General features: G+C 47.9%; 2 protein-coding genes across 2 annotated transcripts in view; one reads left to right on the top strand and one right to left on the bottom strand.

Annotated features, from left to right (window-relative positions):
* Positions 1 to 14,171, bottom strand: part of ETFA (electron transfer flavoprotein subunit alpha) — a 56,845-nt gene extending 42,674 nt beyond the window's left edge. The window contains exons 1-4 of the mRNA XM_019640123.1: positions 14,030 to 14,171; positions 4,803 to 4,949; positions 2,699 to 2,780; positions 2,516 to 2,598 (exon numbers count right to left, since the gene is read on the bottom strand). Coding sequence (XP_019495668.1) covers positions 2,516 to 2,598; positions 2,699 to 2,780; positions 4,803 to 4,949; positions 14,030 to 14,068 — 351 coding nt within the window. The 5' untranslated portion in view covers positions 14,069 to 14,171. The remainder of the gene's footprint in view (positions 1 to 2,515; positions 2,599 to 2,698; positions 2,781 to 4,802; positions 4,950 to 14,029) is intronic.
* Positions 14,172 to 25,502: 11,331 nt separating this feature from the next.
* ISL2 (ISL LIM homeobox 2) overlaps positions 25,503 to 25,676 on the top strand; it is a 4,777-nt gene continuing 4,603 nt past the window's right edge. Inside the window, exon 1 of the mRNA XM_019640097.1 lies at positions 25,503 to 25,664. Within this exon, the coding sequence (XP_019495642.1) occupies positions 25,607 to 25,664 (58 nt within the window). The 5' untranslated portion in view covers positions 25,503 to 25,606. The remainder of the gene's footprint in view (positions 25,665 to 25,676) is intronic.

Raw genomic sequence — 25,676 nt, 5'->3', positions numbered from 1 at the left:
AGTGAAACAACGTCCTCCACAACTAGACTGAAGAACAAAAAGGACAGCAACTTGTCTGTTCCCCTTCCCCCAATTCCCCAGCACTGTTCCTATCCCCCAATTCCCCAATAAAAATCTTTAAAAAAAAAGTGTGAGTTATGGATTACTGATAAGAAAATATTTAGCAGAGTAGTAAAACTCTTAAATACTAAAAAAGAATCTACTTGTATATATTTACTTGACATATATAAAATATTGCAAAGCAGGTATTTTTTACCTTTCAAAAAATTGATATTGCATTAAAAAAAAATCAAAATGAACCTAAATGTCCATCAACAGGAGATAGGTTTATAAATCGTCCATATAATCTTATGTACCATAAAAATAATATCAGAAGGCTGAAGCACAGCCTGTACAGTATGTATAAAAAGAGCAACAAAAATTAACACACATGCTTTTCCTCGTACACACATGCCACATCTCCTGGATAGACGTGGTAACTTTGCTCTCACTGGCAGAGTCACTGGTAAAGGCACAGCATCCCCAGGTCTCAGTCTTCTCACAATAAGAGGAAGAGAAGCCCTATGCTTCCAGTCTAAACTTCTCCAACTCTAGGGCTCTCACACAGAGAGAGTCGGTTAGTGAAAACTGGGTAGCCATCCTTTCCAGACTCAGATTCTCTTAGACGGTGACATCATCTACATGTAATCAAATAGTGAAGTGTTGCTTTTAGCACACAAAGACTAAAGCTGAATTCTACACTGCTTTCTACAGAGCTTACTCCCTGGTACCTCCTAAACTCCATACACGGTACCACCCCTTGTGGGCAAACTCTCACTATAACAGCATTCAAGTTCCTCTCCTTTTTCTACCCCCAAATCCTCTCTGTTCTTTAAGAATTCTCCCAGAATTGGGCCAGCCTAGTGGCGCGTTGGTTAGGAATTGGCTTGGGATGCCAGCTCTGAGCAGCAGGGCCCCGGTTCGGATCCCACATATGAGGGGCAGTGACGCTGCGCCCTCTACAGCTAAGATGGTGAACAACAGCTCAACCTGGAGCCGGGCTGCTGTGAGTCGCCGGCGATGGCATAGGCTGCAGTGGGTCTGGCCAGGGCAGTGGGCGTCAGCCGCTGTGAGTGGCCGTCCAATGGCCAGTGAGCAACTGCCTCACCCAGGAAGAGCGCAATGATCGCAATACCAACATGGGACAGTGAAGCAACATCCTGCACAACTAGACTGAAGAACAAAAGGACATCAAACTTATCTGTTCCCCTTCCCTGATTCCCCAATGCTGTTCCCTCCCCCAATTCCCCAATAAAATCTCTAAAACAAACAAAAAAAGTATTTGCCCAGAATTACTTTCTAATTCTTCCTTCCACATGCATGTACAATTACACTACTTAAATGGCAATAACATGTATTTTGCTTTAATTTAATGTCTATTAAACATACTATATGACCCTCAACTATTTAGAGACTATATAAGGACCCCAAAGGCAGAGGTTTTATGTCTTCTATTTCTCTTGTGTGCGTAATCCATATCTAGTAAGCGGTTCTATATACACTGATGGCAACAAGAGGTGACAGCCTGAGTCGTTTTCCTGCTGTCATATTTCCCATAGGAAAGATTTTCTAATTTTCAGTTTGACACCTACATTACATAGTAATCCTCTTTCAACTAAGGTAGAAAAGCTACTGAAAAGTACTATAATTTATAAAACCACAATTAGAAAACATTAAGATCTCACAGAAAATAAAGGGTTTGAATTCATGTGATGCAGCAAAAGCAGTTCTAAGAGGGAAGTTCATAGCTACACGGGACTACCTCAAAGAACAAGACAAATCTCAAATATACAATCTAACTTTACACCTAAAGGAACTAGAAAAAGAAGCACAAGGTCATATATGTCTGTGGAACACCTTTTTTTTTTTTTTTTTTAATTTTTATTGGGGAATTGGGATGGGAACAGTGCTGGGGAATTGAGGGAAGGGGAACAGACAAGTTGCTGTTGTTTTGTTCTTCAGTCTAGTTGTGGAGGACATTGCTTCACTGGCCCAAGTTGGCACCATCATTGCGCCCTTCCCGGGCGAGGCAGATCAGTCACCGGCTTCTGGACGGCCACTCACTGCGGCTGCTGGCCGCTCACGCTGGCTACACACGGTAGCCCATGGCAACCCACTGCCACAGGGGCTGCAGCCTACGCCGTCGCCGGCGACTCACGGCAGCCCAGCTCCAGGTTGAGCTGTTGTTCAGCATCTTAGCTGTGGAGGGCAGTGTCACTGGCCCTCATATGTGGGATCCGAACCGGGGCCCTCTGGCGTCCCAAGCCAGTTCTTAACCATCGCGCCACTCGGCCAGCCCTGGAGATGCATTTTAACAGAAATGATACAATCTTGAAAGAATACCATTCAGCAAAACTACCACACTCACTTGGCACGCCAGAACTGGCTACCTAAACAGTCTGCTGCACAGTTCAGGCACAGTGAGACCCAACCCTTCCGAGGGTGACATAAGAGCCCACACGCCCCATCTCCTCACCTTTCCGAAGGCAGTCGCTCCAGCACAGATGTGCGTGTAACCGAACTGCTTCTGAGTTGCCACGACCAGTGGTGTCAGCTCCTCTGAGGGTTAAACACACCTGATAAATACAGTACCTGACATTCCCACGCTCACTACTCAACAATGATGCACACGGGGCATTCCCCCACCGGGGAGCCTCACCTGGAAGGAGGCCCTTGTAGGCATCATGTTGGGCCACCAGCACTTTCCCGACACCGGCTACTTTGCAGAGATCTTGTGCCACCTGCGAATGATTGACAGAGGTTCTGATCATCCATTCACAGAAAGTGCAAACACTACAAATTTCAGGAGTGACATCTTCACAGCCAATTGTAAAAACTGTCATATCAGCACAAGGGCTACTGAGGAATAAAATATACTCTTCAACACAGAAAATCTTACACCACTTGATCTAACTGCCCACTGACCTTAAACAAAAATTCCTGCCTTGAAAAAGAAAAGTACTTACTGATAAACCACAATTGACAAAGCTCTCTATTCAAATTTAGTTGTCAACTGTCCTCTTTGCCTCTCGCTCAATGTAAGTGCAAATTCATGATCTTAAAAATGGTGAAAATGAGGCAACAGTTATTTTCCACTGTCTCTCACAACAGTCACACGGCCAGTCCCTTTCAGACTTTGGGCTTCCTAGGGGTAAAGAGCAAGTCACAGCACTTTATTTGGCAAGAATAATTTCTGCTGATGGTAAAATCAGTGAAGCTGGGCACGACAGAAAACCTCACACACGGTCACTGTCAACCTCTGAGTTCCTGTCTATCTACAGATATTTGTCTGTGAGAAAACAACATATTTTTTTATTTTTGTTCCTCATTTTTCCTGTTTGGATCAAATCTCCTGTATAGGGAAGGCGGTTAGAATTCCAGTTGGTAAGTCTGTGTAATCACAGCCTGCTGGTTTCTGCTTTAGCAGAAACAGGCAATCACAGTGCGGTCTTCTGCCTTCTTGTCACCGCCAGACTCACTGAGGAGCGGGCGTAAAAGGCTGTGCCTCCAGCAGGATGCAACACACAAGGACCTCCATGGGACCACGGACTCGCCGCCCGCAGACTGCGCTGTGCTATCCAAACTCCCCTTGCTCACCGGCAAGAGCTCTGGCACCACGCGTTAGAATCACTTGCTGCTTACAGACAGCAGTCTCAAACCCTGCCCAGGCCATGAACAGTCTCTTTACACAGTCACTCATGGCTTTTAAGATTGGCACGTGACATGGTAATAAAATCATGACTGAAGAGATGATCTCTGCCTTTTCTCAAAATAATAGTGAATGTAAGATATCATTTCAAACATCTTAAAACCAATATTAGAATAATTATTTACAATCACAGCAAAATAAACAATCAAACCCAGAACACGCACCCAGAAAAGGCAGTACAGCCAGATCCTATGAGTGTCAACTATGTAAGACTCTGACACACATGACTTAACCCCACACCTGCCAGAAGACAGTCTTTTAAGACGCCGATCTCACATAAGAAACTAGAAGCGACACTGGCATTCCAAATATCATTACCTCACATGCGCTGCAACCATGCCCTTTAATAAAAACTACCCAGGATCTTCTAGAAAAAAGCCCGCGCTCTCCAGGCTTCTTCCCCAGAGATGCACGCCCCCAGCTATACCACACACCCAGCAACTCCTGTGTGGTGCGAGGGAAATGGTGGCTCAGGCTGCAAAAGCTTAACTGAAGCGCAATTTCAGTGGCACAGACCCTGCAAACCCTATCATAGCACCTTTCCAGGGGGCTGCTTTACAAAGCTGTCACTGTCCTATTTCAACAAGAACAAAAATGAAGACTGTCTTTCCGCACCCAGCTACAGTTTGGAAAGCACAGTACTACTTCCACTGGAGTTCTCATAACAATTAAAAAGTAACACCCATGATACTTTGTCCAGATTTACCACTCGCAGGAATTAAAAGCAATTAGCAGGTATATTCATCAATACAAAAAAGGAATCGGCTATTAACCTCTAAGGCGACTCGAATATTATCATTCTACTTGGTACCTGATGGCACATGATGGTGCCAGTGGAACTAAATCAAGTATTCCACCTCATTTCAAAAGATAAAATGCTTAGTGAGCAAACTTAGTTCCTTTTTCACACGCAGTAATGGTTGTGACACTGGCCATTTAATGAGGCTGAGAGCCCAGTTTGGGTTACAGTCCTCACCATAATTCTCCATTGCCATCTTTCCCTGTCTCTTGATAGAGATTATATTTGCTATGATTGACCTTAAAAATTTCTCACCTTGTCACATTTGGTCCCGGCTACTAAGCAGGACACTTCACCTCCCAGACGTTTGGCTGCAGTGATGGTATTTAATGTAATGGGTGCTAGAGTATCGTTTGCATGCTCAGCTATTACCAGGGTACTCTGAAATCGTAGCAATGAAACCTAAAAAGAGGGAGAAAATGGAAAAGAACATTGTAATACAAATAGTTTTTTTTCTTTTTTACTGACTTAAGCATGTGTGCTTTAAAGAAAACTATACAATATACAGTTCTATAAATGCATTTATAAAATACTTGCTCAAATGCAAAATTGGGCTATTATGTCTATAACTCTATTACTAATATACCTAATAAGAACAGAAAATGCAAATTAGTGTTCTACTGTTAAAATTTTTTTTAATTATTTCAAAACAATTTTCCAACTAATCTGTGATAGATGAGAAAGTTACTGTATATAAATTTAACATCGTTAAACGGAACATGTGACTTTCAAACTAGGAATCAAACTGCTGCCAATTCCATCCACTTGCAGCAATGCTGCTAAAGAACACAGTACATCCAGAAATAATGGGTCTGAAATCAATTACTTAAGTTGATTTCTATTGTTTCAGGCAAAATGTATTCCATGCCAAAATAACTAAAAATGTAAATGTCTTTAAAACAACACACACAGCAATTCTGCTGAGGTCTCAACTGTTCAAATATGCTTCCAAATTAATAAAAAAAAAAAACTTTTAGAGAGTGCCTTAGAACAAAACCATACCTACCCATACCCACTGTAGACCATCAAGAGACCAGCAACAGTTCATGGTCATCTAGAAAGATTTCAAACACCAGGAACACAAAAATGGACAAAAATAGTCCCTGCACTCAAAAATGTCAAGGGAAATAAGACCTGTTCACATACAATTATAAGAGAGAACCGTTTTTCAATTAACAGAGAGATCCAAAATGTTGGAGGCTGCAGATCATGAAGTAGAGAGGAAGGAAGGAAGGAACTGTAGGTGTTCCTTTCATGTGAAAAGGTGAGGGAGGTACCACAGGCATGAGGAAAGAAGCAAATTTTGGATCTATCCTTATGGGAAAGAAACGGCACTGAGCAATGATAAAAGGAGGCAGTGATGGTCGACTGGCATGGTTGCCTGGCTTCGTTCAGCAATCATCTTCAGATCTGGAGCAGCTGCAGTGAAGCAGCATAATATAAAATTGACCCAGAGTTGGACATTTACGAGGGGGGTATGAATACAGGGAAGGCAGGCACAGGGCTAAACACTGGTTAACAACAGAATTGACAAAACACGTTTTTTTCATTTACTATATTGTTAAATATTAATTGCTATATTAGTTTAACCAGTCTCTGCAGTCACTTGGGTTATTAATAATGTAATACTATTATAAATAATGCAAAGACCATCCTCATAGCTAAATTTCTGCACTCATCTCAACCAGTGAGAGCGACTTTTAGTCGAAAGACCCTCTGATGGGAGCCTGCCCAGACTGTAGTCTAGCAGCTCTGTCCACAGAAGACTAAGCCAGGTTCTGCTCAACCTTCAACACAATAGGGAGCCCCCCTCTCCTAGACTTCCTCCCTCGGCTTCACCCCACCTTCTCCTCAGCCCTCTAAACACCTCTATCCCCTGTCAACACAATCCCAGAGTGGGAGCCAGGGGCCAGAGACCCTAGCGCAGGCAAGCCTTCCAGGGGGTAGAAATGCCTCCCCAGCTGGGGAGAGGAAGGGCAGAGCACAGCAGACTGTGCCCAAGGTAAGAATCACTGCCATGTGTCAATGGAAGACATTGCTTTTTTCCTCCCTTTGTGTTTATTCAAAGGGAGCAAAGAAGGGGAGAAAATGAGACCTTTGTCGTTGCAAATCAAGTACCTGTTTGTATACCTTTTTATTTTCTACATTAAAAATTTGCCTTCTTAGGGGAGATGGTTTAAGTTAAGGTTAGAAATCTTTATGCACATCTTAAGACTCTTTTCTTTTAACAAGTTCCTACAGGTAGAAGTGATAGATCAAGAGGTAGGCACACTTTTCAACGCTTTTAATACTGCCTGATGCACAATGTTCTCCAGAAAAGTTGTAGCAAATCACAAGAATTCACAATTCCTGGGATGGGGTGAAAGTTCTCAGAGGCAAATACCATACCTGCTCATCTTTGTATCCCCAGATGCTAATACAATGCTTTATTCCAATAAATATCTGTAATTATATGGTACTTTGTTTCTTTAATCAGAAGGGCACACCATCTTGTGAAGAACTTCATAATTAGGACCCAATGACATAATTTATTATTTAAATCATGTTTCACAAGAATTGCCAATAACACATTAGTACTAATATACATCAGACACCAATTTTTTTTATTATGTTTCCCACTTCATTTACCATAAAAATTATGAGATTCCATCAACATTTGGAGAATAAATCCAAGATTTGGTGGCAGAAGGCCTATATTTGCTGTAAATTATAGTTCTATCAACAGATAAATTAGGTAGTTCTCCTAAGGGATCCTCAAGCTTTTTAGAACTTCCAGGGGGACATTGGTGTGTGTGTGTGTGTGTCTGTGTGCGTGCATGCGTGTGGTGTGTGCACACATGCGTGTGTCATCTTACTTAAAACTCTATGATGCAGGTACCAGCATTACCCTGACATTACAGGTGATGAAGCTCAAGCTACACAGACAGGAAGCAGAGCCAGGTTAGAAGTCCAGGTCATCAGACTCCAGATTTGGGGTTTTAATTACCACTCACATCAAAGCAGCACCATTTTAATTGCTTTATACCTGGGTCAGTCCTGTAAGATTTCACTTAGCAATACTCTCCTTTAAAATAAATAAATAAATAAAAATAGTGCTGGTCAAAAAGAAAAATGACATCCACAGCTTCTTTTCCAGCTGTAAAAATTCTGTAACCCTAAAATCCTACTTTAAGGAGAAGAGTGGTATAGAATACCACTGAAGATTCACAAAGCACAGATCCATTACTGAAAAGGTGTTAACAAATGTCATTTTGTTATTTTATCTTATACCCCACTGCATCTGTATTCTTTGGGGCCCCTCCTTTTCATGGAGAAAAGGAGCCAAATTCTTAAACATTTGAAAATAACGACTAAAATACTTAATAAAGTAATTACCGAGAAAGGAATTGCCATCTCTTCAAAACACTGCTACTTAAGAAAAAGATAATAAAAAGAGAGAAAAAAACAAAACACTACTACTTAAATCAAGATTAATGCAGGCTGCCGTCACCATAAATTCTTAGTTACCAACCTTACCGGGCCCTCAAAACAGCGTGGCCCTGTTGCCAGGATACACTTGTGGGCACTCTCACTCACTCCCCACGCCACTCCCTCATATATGCTCTTCTGGTGTTCCTCAGACCCCTGAAGCAGTCTGTTCCCCACGTCAGCAGAGAGGCTCACCTCTTACTACACCTTGAAAACCGAAGGACCTGCTTCCCCTTCCTGATCTCCACCCCAAAACCCCTGACCTGCCCCATCACCGCGGAAGCTGCTGCAGGTCCTTCCCCCAAGGTCTGATCTCTTTATCTGATTCCATTCTCTCAAATCTACTCAGACTTCTTTCTGTTGTCTTCTTTCTGTAATGTCTCTAACCGGTTCCTTGCAGGGAAACATTTAAACATGTTCAAGGCTCTCCGGATTTTAATGAATCCCCAAATTAAAAATCTACCACTTCATGGCTCAGTTGGTTAAGAGCTCACTCAAGAGTTTGAGCTCTGAGCAACAGCGGTTCGAGGCCAGCCCGAGCTGAGCAGCCGCTAAGCTGCCAATAGGTAGCAGGATGGCTCAGCTAAAAAAAAAAAAAAAAAAAAAAAAAAAATCTACCACTTCACCTTCCACTCCAGCTAATTCCTCATCTGCCATTCATGCCTAAACTTCAGCAAATGCAATATTATTCAGCACACACACACACACACAAAGTTGTCACTGTGAAAAGACATGGAGGAACCTTAAATGTAAGTGAAAAAGGCAGTCTGGAAAGGATACCCACCGTACAATCCCACCTATGTGACAGGCTGGCAAAGCTATGGACAGAGAAAAAAGATCAGTGGTTGCCTGGGGTTGGGGGAGAGAAGGATCTGTAGGGCAGTGAAGCCACTCTACATGGTCCTGTAACGATGGACACATGTCTTTATCCCACAGAAGGCGTAACGACGAGAGTGGCCCCTAACCTAAACTCTGGACTCTGGGTGATAGCCACGTGTCAGTGCAGGTTTAACAGATATAGCACCAGGTGGGGAGCGCCAATAGTGCCCCCCACTATTGTGGGATGTGGGGGTGCTGTGCACCTTCTGCTCAATTCTGCTGTGAACCTGAAACTCCTCCAAAAAATAGTCCATTTAAAAAAATCTGCTGCTTTAAAAACATCCTTATAATACTCTACTCTGTACAATGAACTATGAAAACAATTTTAAGACTTTAGGTCAGCCATTCTCTAAGGCCGTTCATCTGAGCCACAGAAAATGAGATGACTGTTTTCTTCATTGTCCCCAAAATAAACATAGCTGGGAACATTCTAGACACATAGGTGAGAAGTTAATTCGTTACATACAGTGGATGCTCTAAGATTACAAATGCTCGTTGCCGCCTTAATTGTGTCCTCCTTGTGTGTGTGGATGTGCACGTCTCCTGGAGAGCACTGCTGGGGACACATCCTGGAAGCACCAAGAAAATAGACTGGGGTGGGGAAGCTGAATGCCATCAAAGGCAGGTCTCAGCTGCCACCCAAGGAGCCCTGGAGCTGGGGTGGGTTAAAGGGGTCAATGTCCTCCCTCCACCCTCTCAGAGCCTAGCTGCTTGAAAATAACATCAGTGCCCTCCACCTCTGTGGCCTCACCTCTTGTTCTCCTCTACCCACAGCACACTGATTCTCATTTCCACTATGACACCGAATCCACTCTCTTCAAAGTCATGCAAACCTCACTATAGCTAAGTCCAATGAACACATCAGGGTCCTTCTCTTATTCAACCTTAGCAGAATTTGACACTGCTTTTAGGAGCAACCAAGGAGATTTACGGCTCAGGAGTTCCACATGTGTTAGAAGGGAAAAAAAAAGCTGGACTCTAACTCCCTACTTTACCCTTACAAATCCACTCAAAACCAGACCCCTACTATCTTTGAAAATTAAGTAGGGTAAGGAGGGGGGTGAGGGTCTTTTCGCTTCTTCACTCAAAAATTAAAAAGTGGGAGTAAGCTATAAAATCTTCCCAAGTTCTACTGAAAAATGTACTATATAATTAATGAAAGTCACCTATCCCTACTTTAACATACATTTTGCAATAAAAAAATATATATTACATTTCTGTACTTCAACTAAATAACTTACTTTAACCTCTGCGGTCATAAAATACAGTAACTTTTAATCATGATTAGAAATGTCATATGACATTGATTATAATATTAAAAACAGTCAATTTACTTCGCTTTAAAAACAGACAAGACTCTTAGCAGACAATGGCAGGCAGCATAATTTTACAGAATTCACCTTATGCAATAAATCTTTTAGAAACACATCAAAATTGCCTTTCTTCTTACAAAAGAAATTAAAATTTGCATGAGAATTTCAGAGTTCAATCTCATTCATCAACACCAAACCATGGACTCTGAATAATGTCCTGTTCCTTCATACCAGTTTTCCAGGTTCTGAATCATGACAGATATGCCTTCCTGTCTGGCAATAAACACAGGAACACTCCAATGACCTTGCAAAGTGTTGCTTCACTCTCCACATACCTCTTTGGTATCATGTTAGTGAACAAATTAATGTCAAATATAAATGAATCAAATCATACTAATAACTCAAATTAATAGCCCTACAAGAATGTTAACTAATTGCAAATGCCTGTTGCCTGTTTTCCTCTTAACGTGTTCTCTAGCTATATATTGTTGATGTAAAATACCGCCTTCATTAACAGATGACGTTAAGGAGCGCCCCCCAAAGGTGAAGGACTTTGCTCGTGAGCACAAATAAGTCAAAACTGGAAATGGAACTTAGAAACCAAATGCAATTCATTTAACTTACATTCTAACAGTGTAAGGTATCTCTTTTTACCATTAATTATGGTAAAAAAAATCATAAAATTTACCATCTTACCCATTTTTAAGCGTAGTTTAGTAGTGTTAGCTTTATTCACATTGTTTTGTCCACAGTTCACAATAATCTTTTCAATCCGTTAAGAGGTTAACTTAAATCTGTTATTAAAAATACAGTTTCATGGGCCGGCTGAGTGGCGCGATGGTTAAGAACTCGCTTGGGATGCCAGAGGGCCCCGGTTCGGATCCCACATATGAGGGCCAGTGACACTGCCCTCTACAGCTAAGATGCTGAACAACAGCTTGACCTGGAGCTGGGCTGCTGTGAGTCGCTGGCGACGGCGTAGGCTGCAGCCCCTGTGGCAGTGGGTTGCCATGGGCTACCGTGTGTAGCCAGCAGCCAGCGTGAGCGGCCAGCAGCTGCAGTGAGCGGCCGTCCAGAAGCCGGCGACTGATGTGCCTCGCCTGGGAAGAGCGCAATGATGGTGCCAACTTGGGCCAGTGAAGCAACGTCCTCCACAACTAGACTGAAGAACAAAACAACAGCAACTTGTCTGTTCCCCTTCCCCCAATTCCCCAGTGCTGTTCCCATCCCCCCAATTCCCCAATTAAAAAAAAAATACAGTTTCATGGAAATTTATCTTCCTAATTTTACTCACAGGTAGCTACAGAACAATTTTTTGTTTTTAATTTCAAGAGTGGGGGTTTCAAATAAGCTATTTTGACTTTAAGACAAATTTAAGTTAAAGAGAAGACAGTGTGAAGAGACCCCCATTTTACCATTTTAGAAATATGGGACAACTTGAACATCAGAAAATTTAAGAATTATAATGGATTATAAAATCTATGAGTTTATACATACATACATAAATAAGCAAGAAGGGAATCTTCTTCCTTATAATAGAAGGCCAATAAATGTAGAAGTTATGATGGAATTGGAAAAAATCACCATTTTACATCATAAGTAATCATTTCTCAGACAAGAATCTTATCAACAAATGTTAAGATTAGTGGATGAAATTCTGATGATAAACAGGAGAGTTACAGTCTCAGTGTCTCCACAAGTTAGTTAAAAATCACAAGGGGAAGTAACTTGATAGTGCAGAGACCTGGTGAACAACACTTTAGTCAATTAAAGTTAACATCAAATATGGGCTAAACCAACATCATGAGTCTCCTAACACAATGCAGCAAGAACACGTAACTTCTGTGATACTCCTCTCAAAAATACAGCCTGAATCTAATCATGAGGAAAAACCAGACAAACCGAAATCGGGGGACAGTCAACAAAACAGGATGCCTGTACTCTTCAAAAATGTCAGTACCATCAAAACCGAAGAAATGATGAGGAACTTGTCTAACTGCAGGGACATGAGAAGTAAACACAAAGCACAACCCTGGGCTGTCCCAGACCAGAACACGAACTGCTATGTTCATGAGACAATTGGCAACACCTGAATAATGTCTGTAGCTTACAGTATTGTGTCACTATTAAACTTGCTGATTTTGCCAATGATACTGTCGTTATGACAGGTGAACCTCCTTGGTCCTAGCGAATACACTGAATTATTTAGGAGTAAAGGGCATCTCTGCAACATATTCTCAAATGATTCGGAAAAATAGTACGTATCTCCCAAGAGAGATAAAGCAAGTGTGCCAAACTGTTAACAGCTGGTGGAACTCGGCAAAGGGTTTTGAGAACTCTTTGTACTATTCTTTCAACTTGCCTAGAAGTTTAAAATTTCAAATGTTAATATTTGCGTGTCCATTGTAGAAGCGCTCCACCATTCTTTACATGCTTGAAAATGAAATCTCCCAAACGATCCTAATGACTTCAGAGCAGCTATGTGACTTCTGTTTGACTTCAAATTTTAAAAATAAGTCAAGGTCAACGTCCGTGGCAAACCACCACCAGGATTTGGAAATCCCATCTTATGTATATTGGCAAACCGGGTTACTAATAATTATTAACGTTAACCACTCTTTATTTTCTCTGTTAGCTCTACAAAGTAAGTGTTAAAGGGTCCCCGCCAGAATTATATCTCTTGGGTCAGACTTCTAACCTGTCCACGAAGCTACCGTCCCGTTACTGCAAAATGTCTTTTTCTGCAAGTTTGGCTCGGATATCTGGAATTTTCCCAAATCCACGACTTCGACTTGTGTCTAGAGCCTCGGGGGGGGGGGGGGGAGGTAGTGGGAGGCAGGCTGGGGAACATTTTGTATGGAACAAGGAATACACAAGGGCCTACAGCTGTATCTAGAAAGATTGTCAGCTGTCCTGGGAGAAAACCCCTGGGGCGAGTAAGTCAATACGCGCGCGCGCACACGGTGTACAGCAAGCAGAAAACGTCAGCGAAGTTTCTGACCCACGCTGAGCAAGCTCTTTCTCACGTCGCCTAACTGGAAATTAAAACTCTTAACAGACACCACCCAAATCACTTGTTCCTTGACTTGCAGTCTAGGTCCAGCGGCTGTTGTCCCTTTTCCTTGGGATAAATCACCGTTTCCTATCAGTCTTTCCCGAGAACGGTAGACACACACAGGTGGTCAGCTCACGATGTGTTACTGAGGGGAGCCTCAAAAACGCACCGCCCCCCCCCCTCACGGTTCCCAGGCTGGTTAACGGCGCTCAGCGGGCTGACGGGCAGCAGCTGCCTCTCGGAACAGGCTCCAGCTGTCCGACAGGATGCCGACCCCCCCACCTCAGCACCGCCCGCGAGCCACGGGCCCTTCGTCCCCCGCGCTCCACCCGGAGCGCATTCGAGCGTCCACACGCGCCCAGGGAAAACGTGTCACTCTCCCAGAAACGTCCGCTTCCAGGTTTTACACTCTTTCCCAGACAGCATCCCGGCGGCGACATTCCCCCCCCCCGGGGGCGCGCGGCCTGCTCCCCGCAAGTGTGGAGAACCTGGCGACACCGAGACCCGGTGTGGGGGACAGGGCTGGGAGGGGGGCCGGCAGGAGCGCAGGTTGCCTTTTCGGGGTCACCCTGAGCCCCGCCCTCTGACCTCGGCCTCGCAAGTAGTCACGGCGTCCCAGAACTTTGGGCCCGAGGCCAGGCCGGGCCGGGCCCGCTCGCGCGACGACCAATCAGGTCTGGGAGCCGGTGGCCTTCGCCGAGACCGTCCACGGGAGGCACGCTGAGGCTGGACCGTCACCGGGCGCGGCCCTGCCCGCCCGCACTCACCGCCCGCCGGAGCCGCCTAGGAGCCGCCGCTCGAAACATGGTCGCCGCTGCGAGTCGCCTCAGAACCGTCTGCCTCACAGCCGCCAGACGCGGACTCAGCTGCGCCGCCCGTCAATCACCGCAACGCTCGCGAGACGCACGGACGAGAGCGAACGCCCCGGGCTGAGAGCGCGAGCTCGCGGTTCCTGCTTGCCCATTGGACGGCCGCGCGGCCAATGGGGACGGCGGAAAGTTGGCCCGGCTTGGGAGTAGGGCAAAGGTGAGGCGGAGGTTCTGCGCGTGGCGCTGGTGCGGCGGCGCGCGCAGCCTCCCAGGCCCGCCCCGCCCCGCCCCTGCGCCGACGACGTCACTCTCCTGGCTCTGAGGTCCAGCCCTCTCCCTCCTGTTAGTCACAACGGTACACCTGCAACGTGTTAAACACATTTTCCAAGTTTGGGCATGTAAGACTAGAATGCGTAACATGTGGACCTCACCAGACTCTGGAGAAACACACAAGTAAACATATCATTCCTGTTGCGCGAGGAGGGATGCACCGAACGGGTGATATTGGAGCTGGGTTCCAGGGGAACGGGCAGTGTGGACGCAAACTGGCAAGGATCGTGACGGGAAGGTGCAAGGACAAGGGGTAGGAAGGGCTCTGCTGCCGGCAGGAGGCAGAACGACTGGAGATAGGGCCGGGGGTGCGGACGGAAGAGTAGACAGATGGGGGTGTAACTTGGGGCGCACCCCAGCCCCTCCCCCCCCCAAGCTGCTTTCCACACCGCTGACTGCCGGGGGACTCCGGACCTTGGCGCCCACACGTCCAGCCGCCTCCCCAGCCTCTCTACGGGATGTCCCTAAACGCCTCAAACGCACCTGTCCACAAACGACTCGGCCTTCCCTTCCGGATGTAACGCTCCTGTTTTCCGTTTCCACAGGAACTATTTCCCACCTCCGCCCAGCTGCGCAAGCCAGAAACCTGCGGTCATACTGGACTCCTTTCTCTCCTCATCCCCCATCCTGTCGGTAAGTTAAAGCGGATCTACCGCCAAAACAGCTTCCAAATCCACCTGGGACTCCGCCCGCCCGTTTGGCTTGCTGCACTGGCTGGCTCCACCCTCCCGCCCACCCATCTCCCCTGCAGCCCAAGGGTCAGCTGGTGATGGTGCGCCCCTGTTCGGTGGCTCACCGCTGCTTTTAGGATAAAACGCAACCCTCTTAACACGCCTTACACGCCCGGGGGGAGCTGATGCTCATGGGGGCATCACTGCGCCCCTCCTCTGTCCCCCAGTTGAACAGAGAGAGAAGGCAGCTTTCTGCAAGCCAGGAAGAGAGTCCCGAGCAGAGCCCTACCTTGCTGGCACCCTGACCTTGGACTTCCAGAGCTGAGAAAACATGTTTCTCTTGTTCAAGCCACCTAATCTATGGTACTTCGTGATGGCCGCCGAAGCTGAGGATGGTCCATCGACTTCCATCGTGCAACAACAAAAAGACACCTATTACTGACACATGCAACAACGAGTCTCAAAAGCATTGCACCAAGTAGGAAAAAGCCAGGTACAGGACATACGATTCCATTCACATGCAGTCTGTAAAAGGAAAAAGTAAGGGACACAGAGCAGGCCAGGGGTCTCCAGGAGAGGGGGGTTGGTGTCTCTCAGGGCTGAGGATGGAATGGGGAGTGACTGCTAATGGGTGTGGGCTTTCTTTGGGGAATGGTGGAAATGTCTACAATGGATTGTGGTGAATATATTAAAAAGCATTGAACTGTACTCCTCAAATGTCAAACTGCACATTATGTAGCTACACACACACATAGATGCACATGTACATCCCATAAGGGATGTTATGATAAGTCCTCTCGTTTATTTTCTTTCAAAAAATAAACATCGTTTGAAAAAGCCAGTAATTTAACTGTGAATGATGACAAACGACTTGTAACATCTTACACACAAACTGTGACTCACCCGTGTTTTGGGGCTCCCTGACTGGGAACTGCTGCTTTACGCCTAGTTTAACATGCTGTACACCCTGCACCTCTCTGTCATCCATCAATATGGCTCGAATTCACCACTTTCCAGAGCTGCTCCAGAATTTCTGTGAAAGCGTTTTTGGGGCAGTGGCCAGTTAGACACGGAGGCCTCGGGATTTGTCTCAAAGCTGTTTGCATAACAGACCCACTTTTTCACTTAAAATCTGGAAGCCAATGGAGACTGGACCCCAGGGTACTACTGCTGGCCCCCTTCTCTGTTTCAATGTGGGCCACATAAAAATGGGCCTGTATTCGTAAAACCTGCTTCATATTTTCAAGGGTCATCTGTGTTCTCAATAAGACATTACTTTGCAACATTCTGCCTTGCTAAATAGAGCACGTAAAAGTGGGCCAAACTTCTTAGCAGTGTCTGCCAACAAGACTTCTTCCTTCGTGCTAAAAACACCTACAGATGATGTTAATGGTGTCACTTTCAGATTCTCCTTTCAACTTATCTGTTCCTTCCCATGTGTTGTCATTTCTCTGTTTGAAAATCATGACCGTGAAACCTCTAACATTTATGGGTTATGCAAACAGCTTCCCTTGGTATATTTTTAATAATCACGGCTCTTATTATTACCAGATGTTGAAATCCCAAATGATAACAGAGTGACAGACTTTAAGGATAAGATTATTTGGGCAGGGGAAAGGTGATGTTTTTATTCGGAGATAGCAGGAGTCTGACCTGGGTTTGTATCCGATTTTTCCCACTTTTAGCTGAGATGTCTTAGGCAAATGCCTGAATTTCCTTAAGATGCTGATCCCCTGTCTTCACTGGTCAGAGAGAGTGCTGCTAATGCCGTCCTTAGAGGGTTTTGGTGACAATGTTGTATTAGTTGTCTGTTGCTGTGTAACATATCAGTCCCCAAATCCAGCAGCTTGAAACATGTATTGTCACACGGCCTCTGAGCGTGAGGAATCACGGTGTGGCTCAGCTGGGTGGCTCTGGCTCAGTCTGTCACAAGTTGCAAACTACTGGCCAGAGCTACAGTCTCTGGAGGCCGACGTGGGACTGGAGCACAGGTTTCTAAGCTCACCCACGTGGCTGTTGGTACGAGACCCATCCATACGGCTTCCACCAGAGGCAGTGATCAGAGAGACCGACAGAGACAGACAAGCACCGAGACATAAGCTGCAGCCTTTTACACCCTACACTCAGCAGTGACATACTGTCTGTCATGACTGCTATATTCTACTGGTTGCACTAACCTATTGATAGAATGTGGGAGAGTACCACACAGGGTGAGCATAACCGCAGGCAGGGGTCGCCCAAAGCCATCTTGGAGGCTGGTGAACACCTGTGTATGAAGCACCCAGGAGGGACACCTGGACACCACAGTCTCCACAGCCTCGTCATGAGCACATTGTGTGCAGGCCCTCTTCTAGGCCCAGGAAGGACAAAATAGACACAGTCCTTGCCCTCAAAATATGTTTTAGCAGGTGCCCCAAAAATATGTTTTCTCCCCATAAGAAAGAGACAACAACCAACTTCCTAAAAGGAGACTGCTAATCAGAGGTACAGCCACAATCCAAGTAATTCCCACATGGGAAAGTAGGGACACCCTCCCAAAATGTGCCATCAAAGTTGGAGTGTCCTTTGCAATTCCGTTTAGAGGCTGAGAATTTGCATGAAGGATCTCATGGAAAGACAGCCATTAAAACTGTCTGTGAGAAAAAGCTGTACCAACCAAGCTGACGGTCACCACGGTCATGCAAAACTGGTTAGTTCCCAAACCTCTCCTTTCAAACCTTGGCTCTGGTGTATAAATACACCAGTACATAAGGCTCTAAACTCCGTGAAAGCGACTAAGGCAGGAGCTCTCCGCTGGCAGTGACTCATCCACTGTCAGTTTTGTTGATATTTACTATGACGTATGCACAATGTATAAGGTGACCTTGAGGTCAACATCTTCTAGAATGCACTGTGACCCCCTCCTGCTTTGTCCCGATTAGTGATACTTTCCTTGTGTTAGAATAGTCACATTTCAGGCCCTTAGAGGAGGCCTGTATGACTCATGGGATTAATGGCAAAGAACTGGCCTGCACTGTCAAACGAACCTTGCATCTCTTAGCCTTCCCGATGCTGAAGTGAAGCCTGAGGTGTGCACCTGAGTACCGAGGTCATACTCTGACTTCACACGTGCCCATCTCTCCGACATGCCCACGGGCATAAGGGAACCCGAGGACTCAGTGGTGCAGGAGGGTCTGCAGCTCCCTAGCTGAGATCCCCGGGGATGGCGACCCTCCCCGCTCACACCCTTTCCACGGAAGATTTTCTGGGTCGGCGGCTCTTTGCTGAGGGAAACTGGCACCACCTGTGCTCGCAGAGTCAGCTCCTCCCTGAGAAGGGGCAGCGGTAATATCTGTGCTACTCAGGGCTGCATTCTCAGTGCTCAGAAGAGGGATTTCAAGTGACCGCCATTAGGGAGTCCCCAGGGACTACATTGTCACTTGGCCTCCAGGCATCTCCACACTGAGCCACTTACACCATGAAACTGTACCGAGCACTGGAGACAACTGGACGCCCAGACCTTCCGGAACCCCCCCATTTCGGGCTCATTCCTGCCCCTCAGCTTTGTTGCCAGGTGCCTCCTCCTGACTCCCGAGCCTCAGCCCAAGATGAAGTTTTGAGCATCTTGCTACCAAATGGGAAAAATCAAGATGATGTCATGAGTCTTTCACTCAGCCCAATGGAAAGGACTCTTTTATTCTGAAGCTAGGTTTTTCTTTCTTTGGTGTCGATATGTTTCCCCCTAAATGAAATGATAATAGATAGTACTTGTTTTTTAATGTCTCACTTGGCCTCCAGGAATGTGAAAGTGCCACGTGATGTCCCGTTGTATTTTTCTTGGTTTTTGAATTCCAGAAGGCTGACACCCAGTGTCACACAGACTAGTTCAATGCCCACCTCACTCTTGAGGCCTTCCCTGGTGTTCCAGGGCTCACTTTATCTTTCTAAAAAAAAACCAAACAATTGTGGGCCGGCCAAGTGGCTCAGTTGGTTAAGAGTTTGCTCAAGACCGTGAGCTCTGAGCAACAGGATCTCCGGTTCAATTCCCACATGGGATGGCTATGCCCACCCGCAACTAACTGAACAAAGCACCTTGAGCTGAGCGGCACAACTGGACTTGGAGTGCAACTGAGCTAGCTGTGCCCTCCACAACTAAGATTGAAGGACAACAACCTGGCTGTTCCCCTTCCCCAATTCCCCAATAAAATCTTAAAAATAGAAAAATTAGTTGATTCACTAACAAAACTGTTTTAAAAAAAAAACAATTGCTTTGAGTATTTGCCCTCTAAAGTCATAGTGTATAGCGTAGGACAATGGGTAAATAAAAAATCTGGGAAACAGAAAACCTGTATAGTCCCAACTGTCAGAGAACATAAATGTAGTCTGAGAGATAGCCTTCGATTCCATTTGCTGAGTTTATCATTTCAGTTTTTAGCAAAAATGGAGTCACTTTGTACAGGCTGTTGGCACCTTGAACGCTGCCCGCTTGTGGGGCGATCTCTGTGCTGGGCCGGCCAAGCCTCACCACACTCTGCTCCGTGCTTCCCACGATCTCCTGAGGCTGGAGCCACCTTCAGTTCCAGGCACCAGGCAGCCGCCACCAGCCCGGCTCAACCTCCGGCCCCTCATCATCCTCCATCGGTACTTGGTGACCCTAACGGCCTTTAATCTATCTCCCCCTTGCTTTCCACAGCTGTGGGCACCAGGATTTAGCTAAATGAGATTCCTACAGCAGCAAGACGAGCATTATCATTTTGTTCTGAAGGTCTTTACGAGTGCAAGGCATGTCTAAAGTGGCTATAAATAATTTATACTGTCCATAACTCAAGCTGATCAAAACAGACCTCATCACAGTGATGCGGCAAAATCTGGTACAAGCAGCTTTTCTGCTGCTCCAAACCAATTACACATTCAGAGCAGATGAAGGTCTGACTGGATTCCCTCCTGAGCTGGATTGAGGCCCCCTCCACAATTACACTGATCAAATCTGTGCCCGATTAGACGGTGATAATCCTGCTGGACAAGAGCTGGCAACCCAGGTTCTATTATCTCATTTAGCATCTATTTTTGGAACGTGCCAGTAGCTCTGGCCTCTAGAAGATGTTTTCCAGTGAAAGAGGATCCTTTGCAGGTTCTTTTGAAAAATGGTTGCTTGATGGGCTTTAACCAGAACCACGCATTTGGTGTCACTTATAGTTCCTCATTCGTTTCAAGGTGACAAATAGACAAAACAGGACACGAGTCTATTGGTCCTTGTCGTGAAGAGAAAACACACAGATTTTGCTTGTTATGAATGTGTGTTGGAAAGAATAAAAGATAGCCTTCCAAACCTTCGGGAGATTGTGACAGTAACTTCATAGAGAGGCATCTTCACATTTGAGGATACATGATGAATTATTTTCCATTTGTTTTAAGATGACAGAGGCATCTATGATGGGTAACGTGGCTGTAATTGGCCCCCCTAAACCCACAACACACCCACACATCCGTGCAGGATGGAAGAGCTTATGACAACATTCAGTTTTCCTGCTGGGGAAATAAATATAGGGTTGTCGGAAAAGTCATGACGTATTTTTTCTGTTTTTCGTTTCAAAAATGTGTCATGCCTTTTCCGACAACCCAATAAATACATAGGCATCGTTAACATTCTAGTCAAACTGGAGTCGGTCATCTTACAGTTCCTTTCACCGCAGTCTAAAAATACTGTTCCAGGGCAACACTGCTGAGACCCCACAAGTCGGGCCAGCTCTGGGCCCACGCCCACGGTCACTGACCCTGGCACTGGAGCACAGCAGACAAAACCAGAGTCACGGCCACCCCAGAAGGACGCAGCTTATGAAGCAGGATTGTTGCCTCAACCCAGATGGAGTTTTTGGCATTTTTACCAAGAAAGTGACAAGTGAGTGGCATTCTCTTCCTTTTCCCTCAGCATTACAAGTAGAAGCTCTTCCCTTCACGCCGTGTCACTTGGGGTTGAGAGCAACTGACCACCGTGCCCAGGTCCCCAAACCCACCTCCCTCCTTCCTGCCTGCTTCCAGAAGAGGGAGCAGCAACGAAGGCCACATGCTCACCAGCTTCCTTCACCCTGACTGCTGTCCTCTCGCCTCCATGTCCTCACCCACATGTCTGTCTGCCCACAGCACAGCCACACCCATGCCATGTCCCCTCTGAATCTCTTCAGCACAAGAGAGTCACATACGGTCCCCTTTGCCCAGACAATTCCCTCACAACTCCTCAGCCAGGCAGTTCCCACTGCCTGGTTCTTTCAGTCTTTGGTTCTTGCTGCCTCTTCCATGACAATCCAGCCATGTGGCCCTGCCTTGGGGGGCTATGGGGGGGTTCCCATCTCTGTGGCTTTGCTTGTGCCACTGCCCATACTCATTCCTGCTCCAGCCTCTGCGGGCTGCTCAGGTTTCCCCAAAACGCGCTTGACTAACACACCTCTTGCTGTCTGCGAGACTTCCCTGCTCCTTTTCTGCCCAGAAGAATCACACTCAGCCTACAGGGCTCAGACAAGACGCCATGGGCTCCAGGAAGCCTTTCGGGCCTCCCCACTCGCGTCCCTCCTGTGTCCCGGCCCTCTTCACGGTGCAGACCCTAAGTCAACGGTGAACAAAGCCCGACACTAAAGTGCCAAGGACAGATTTTAATCAGTAGTAGGAGGGCACAGAGGAGCCTGGCTAGAGATTGGTCAAGCAGAGAGTCGCTGTCACCTACCATCCTCTTCCTCTCCCTCCTACGTGCTGCCTGTTGCAGTGAAGGGCACCCTGTCCACCCAGGGCCCCAGCTGAAGCCCGGCCCTTTTGCAAGAGGCTGGCCTCTCTGCAAAGCAACCCTCCAGCCCTGGTTTGGCGGCTGTCTTCCCTTTGGAGCTGTCTCTCCCTCTTTCCTTTCCACCTGTGTTTCTCATTTTCCCCATTGCCCAGATCTCAGCAAGGGGATGGATAGTTCTAGAAGAAAACTGGACACCAAGAAGGTGTAAGTCCCAAAGGCTGCAGACTGGCAGAAGCCAGGCAGGAACACCAGGGCCGGGGCGGGGGGAACAAGGAAGTTGGGGGGAGGACTGGATGGGCCACCTAACTGCTCTGAACCAGTCCTAGGCCCACAGGAGCCAGCTGGGGTTCCCCCTTCTGGAAACACAGGAGAAATGCAAGTTTCCCAGAAGGCACCAGGCACAGCCTTTCCAGGACCCCTCCCCTCCTCAGATCCATGCCTGATGGGTTATCCTGGCAGCTACCTTCAACGTGGGGTTTAAAAAGAAACAAAGACTCCCATGTGTCCAAAGACAGAAAAAAGGGTTCCTTTTCTCATCCTTGTATAAGGACCCTATTGATCCCCCAAGGACAAGAGTGCTGCAGACTGTGGGTTTCCTAATACAGAATGACTTAGACCCATGTCCACTCTAAACAAAGTGACAAACAAATGAGCGAACAAGGCACCTGGCATCTGGACTCAAGAGCACAAGTCCCTAACTACTATCATGCACAGTGGTGTGAGCCTCCTTGACACCTCTGAGCGGTATTATGACCTCGTGAAGGTCACTGATTGATTCATTTCTGGGATGCCTCAGCAGCGTGGGCACCCTGGGGGCCGGAGGATGGGCCTGCATGCAATCCGCTTTCCAGGAGATTCCATGACATTTCTATGAGACGTCTGCCGCTGCTTAGCCCGGCCGGCCTGCCTGCAGCAAATGCTCCGTGACTGCTAGGGCTCAGGGGGCAGGCAGAGGGGCCTGCTGTGCCACTGGGTCCCTGTCTGCTCACAGGGAGTCAGACTGGGGCAGGCAAGAGCACCTTGGAGAGACAGCGGCTTGGACTTCAGGGGCCCTGGAGCCGGACCCCGATTTGCCATATTTCTTCCTCTTCCCAGGAGGCTTTAGCTGCTTTTCTCTGAGACTTGGTGCCCGGCCCCCACCCCAAAATCAAGCTCTCAGAAGCCTATGGCAGGTGATGATGTGAACGCCCAGGCCCTTTCTGGAGCAGAGTGGAGGCCTGTGGTGGTGAGCCAGGAGAAGGATGAAAGGGGTCAGAGCACAGGCCTGGTACTCAGGTGACCTGCGGCTATGCCATCCCCAGGGACTCCAGCGGGAAGAGCCCCGGTCTGGGTCCGGGGACCCGGCTTCCAGCTCCATTTCTGTCACTTACAAGCTGGGGAACAGGCCAGGGGCCTCCATTTCCTTTCTGTTACTCTTGGTGAGGATTAGTGCAACAGCCTCTGCATGCGTGGGGCAGCCAGAGGCATAGTGATTCCACTGGCAGGCTCCGGTTCAGATCCTGGCTCCTCACAGTACCTAACCTCTCCAAGCCTAAGTTTCCTCACCTGTGACCCAGGGACGATTCTAACAATAGTACTCCTTCCTAGCACCGTTGTGAGGATAAGGGCAGTGACCACCCAGTGTTCCTCCCCACATATGCGATTCCATGAAAAATGGGAGACAGAACACCTCCGTTCAGGTGAAGGTCTCGAGTGGGTAAGAACCAGTGGCAGGCAGTGGGGATGGCAGGCCTGTGGGCGTGCGCATGTGTGAGCCTGCACCCCAGGCACACACAGGCAGGCACCACACACAGCAGACAAGCACCCAACGTAAACTTGAAACAGGCTACAGCCACGATGGCACGTCTCACAGTTAACGCTGATGGTGCGGTCGCTATGTGCCAGGTGTTGCTCTAAGCCTTGTCCAGAGAACAATTTAACTCCTACAGTAGCCAAGGTTAACTATTATTTTGAGCCCCCATTTTACAGACGAGGACACTGAGGAACAGACGTGAGACGCTAGATGCCTGAGGTCACAGAGTGGCCTGGCGGAGACACCCGCACAGATGCCCGCCCCTTGCTCCTCAACCCCCGTTTTTCTTTTCTTTCTTCTTCTTTTTTCTTTTGTTGTTTTACATAGACACATCCGTTCAAACGCAGCATTCTCCCTCCCCCAGACTTGCCGCAAACACCTTCAAGGAGAGCGCTAGCGGCCTAAGACGCAAGAAACCGCCTGTTGGCGCAGCGCTGGGACGCTGCTGGGCCGAGGAACTGGACCCGCGTGAAGACTGCGGGTTCCAAACACCGGGGCTGTGGTCAAAAGCCTGGAGAGACGACGGGACTGCGGGCGTGAAGCGCTGGGCACAGCGCGGGGAGGGTGAGTGCACACTGGCTGTGCGGTGGGTCCTCACAGAGCCAAAGGCTTAGTGCGCATCCGGGCCGGCCCGGCTCCCAGCACTGCCTTTCCCTGCGCCCCTGGCTGCGCCCCTTCTGGGCGCGCAGCCCAGAGCTTGAGGCCAACCAGCCTTCGGTTTTCAGCAGAGGGGCCGAGACACCCGGGGAGACCTGGGCCCGGGTCTGGGCTCCGGTGGAGACATTGTCTCCCCAGGCGCTCACCGCGCCCCATCCCGGCACGCACCACGTCCTTGGTGCCCCTTTTAATGGGAAAACAACAACAGTCACCGCGGTCTTATGGATAAATGTTATTTATAATTCATGGGCCAGTTTTCGAACCCTTTCAAACAAAACCCACAGCGATTTCTTTGAAAGAAAGAAACGCCTGGACTCTGCTCAGAAGTTGCGGTTTTGACGGAGCAGCCGCCGCAGATGGTAAATCACCCCACGCGCCACGTTAGTTTCTGATTATTTGCTTTGCAGTTGGTTTGTGACACGAAACCGAAGAGTTGATAGAAATCGTTTTATTCTGGTGTTTAGGAGCTGTGCTATTCGGGTGGGGAAAGGATGAGAGGAATCTGTATCAACGTACGCGCGCCCTCCCCCCGAAAAAAAGGCACGTCAAAGCTCGGGGCAGGATCCGGGTGCATCTTCGGAGATGGCCCCGGGCTGGGCGCTTCCCACGTAGCGCTCCAGTTTGGAGGTTTCCCCAGGCGGCGGGTGTGAGTCAGTCAGTCTGAGAAGTTTGTCCCAACCCCGGTGGTCGTCGTTTCCTACCCTCTGTCTCCAGCTGGGACCCTGAGAACAAAGGCATGCGAGAGGAGAAAGGTGGCCGGCTGGGTGGTGATGGTCATGTCCAAGCAGACCAGTTCCCCAGCTCTCGTGCAGAGAGTGGATTTTTCGTTTTTGTATTTATGAAAGGGGAGCTTTGAAAGGCGAGGTCCCCTCCACTCCCCGGGCATCCAGCTCCTCGCTCCGGCGCGTCTGGGGGCCGCCCCGCAAGTCCACAAGGCAGCGCGGACGCGGGGTCCAGCGCCAACACTGGACAGGCCCGAGGCTCCGCGCAGATTTCGGGGAGGGGGCTGCACTCCATTGTTCACTCCGGCCAATCAGGCTTGCCCCGTCCCTCGCAGCCAATCCCGCGTCACCCCCGCCTTCTATCCAGCCCGCCCGCCCACCAGCCGCGGGTCCCCATCACCTCCCCCGCACCCCTGTTCTGGGGAGCCTGGTGACGCCGCAGGTCCCGCCCCTGGCCCGGCGACTGCGTGCTGACGTCATGCTGCGTGCGGGCCGGTGCGGTCGGTCCTGCAAGTCCGCGGGGCCGGAATTAGTTAGCAAAGAGCCGGGCGGGGCGCGCGACCCTCGTGCTGTGCCCGGGCCGCACGCTTGGCGCACGCCTCCTTCTGCATGGTGGACATTATTTTTCATTATCCTTTTCTGGGTGCTATGGGGGATCATTCCAAGAGTAAGTCCTCCT

This window comes from Hipposideros armiger, unplaced genomic scaffold (genome assembly GCF_001890085.2).
Source record: "Hipposideros armiger isolate ML-2016 unplaced genomic scaffold, ASM189008v1 scaffold_48, whole genome shotgun sequence".
Taxonomy (NCBI): Eukaryota; Metazoa; Chordata; class Mammalia; order Chiroptera; family Hipposideridae; genus Hipposideros; species Hipposideros armiger.
Note: the sequence above shows the minus strand (reverse complement) of the source record. Positions and strands in the feature narration are given on the sequence as shown.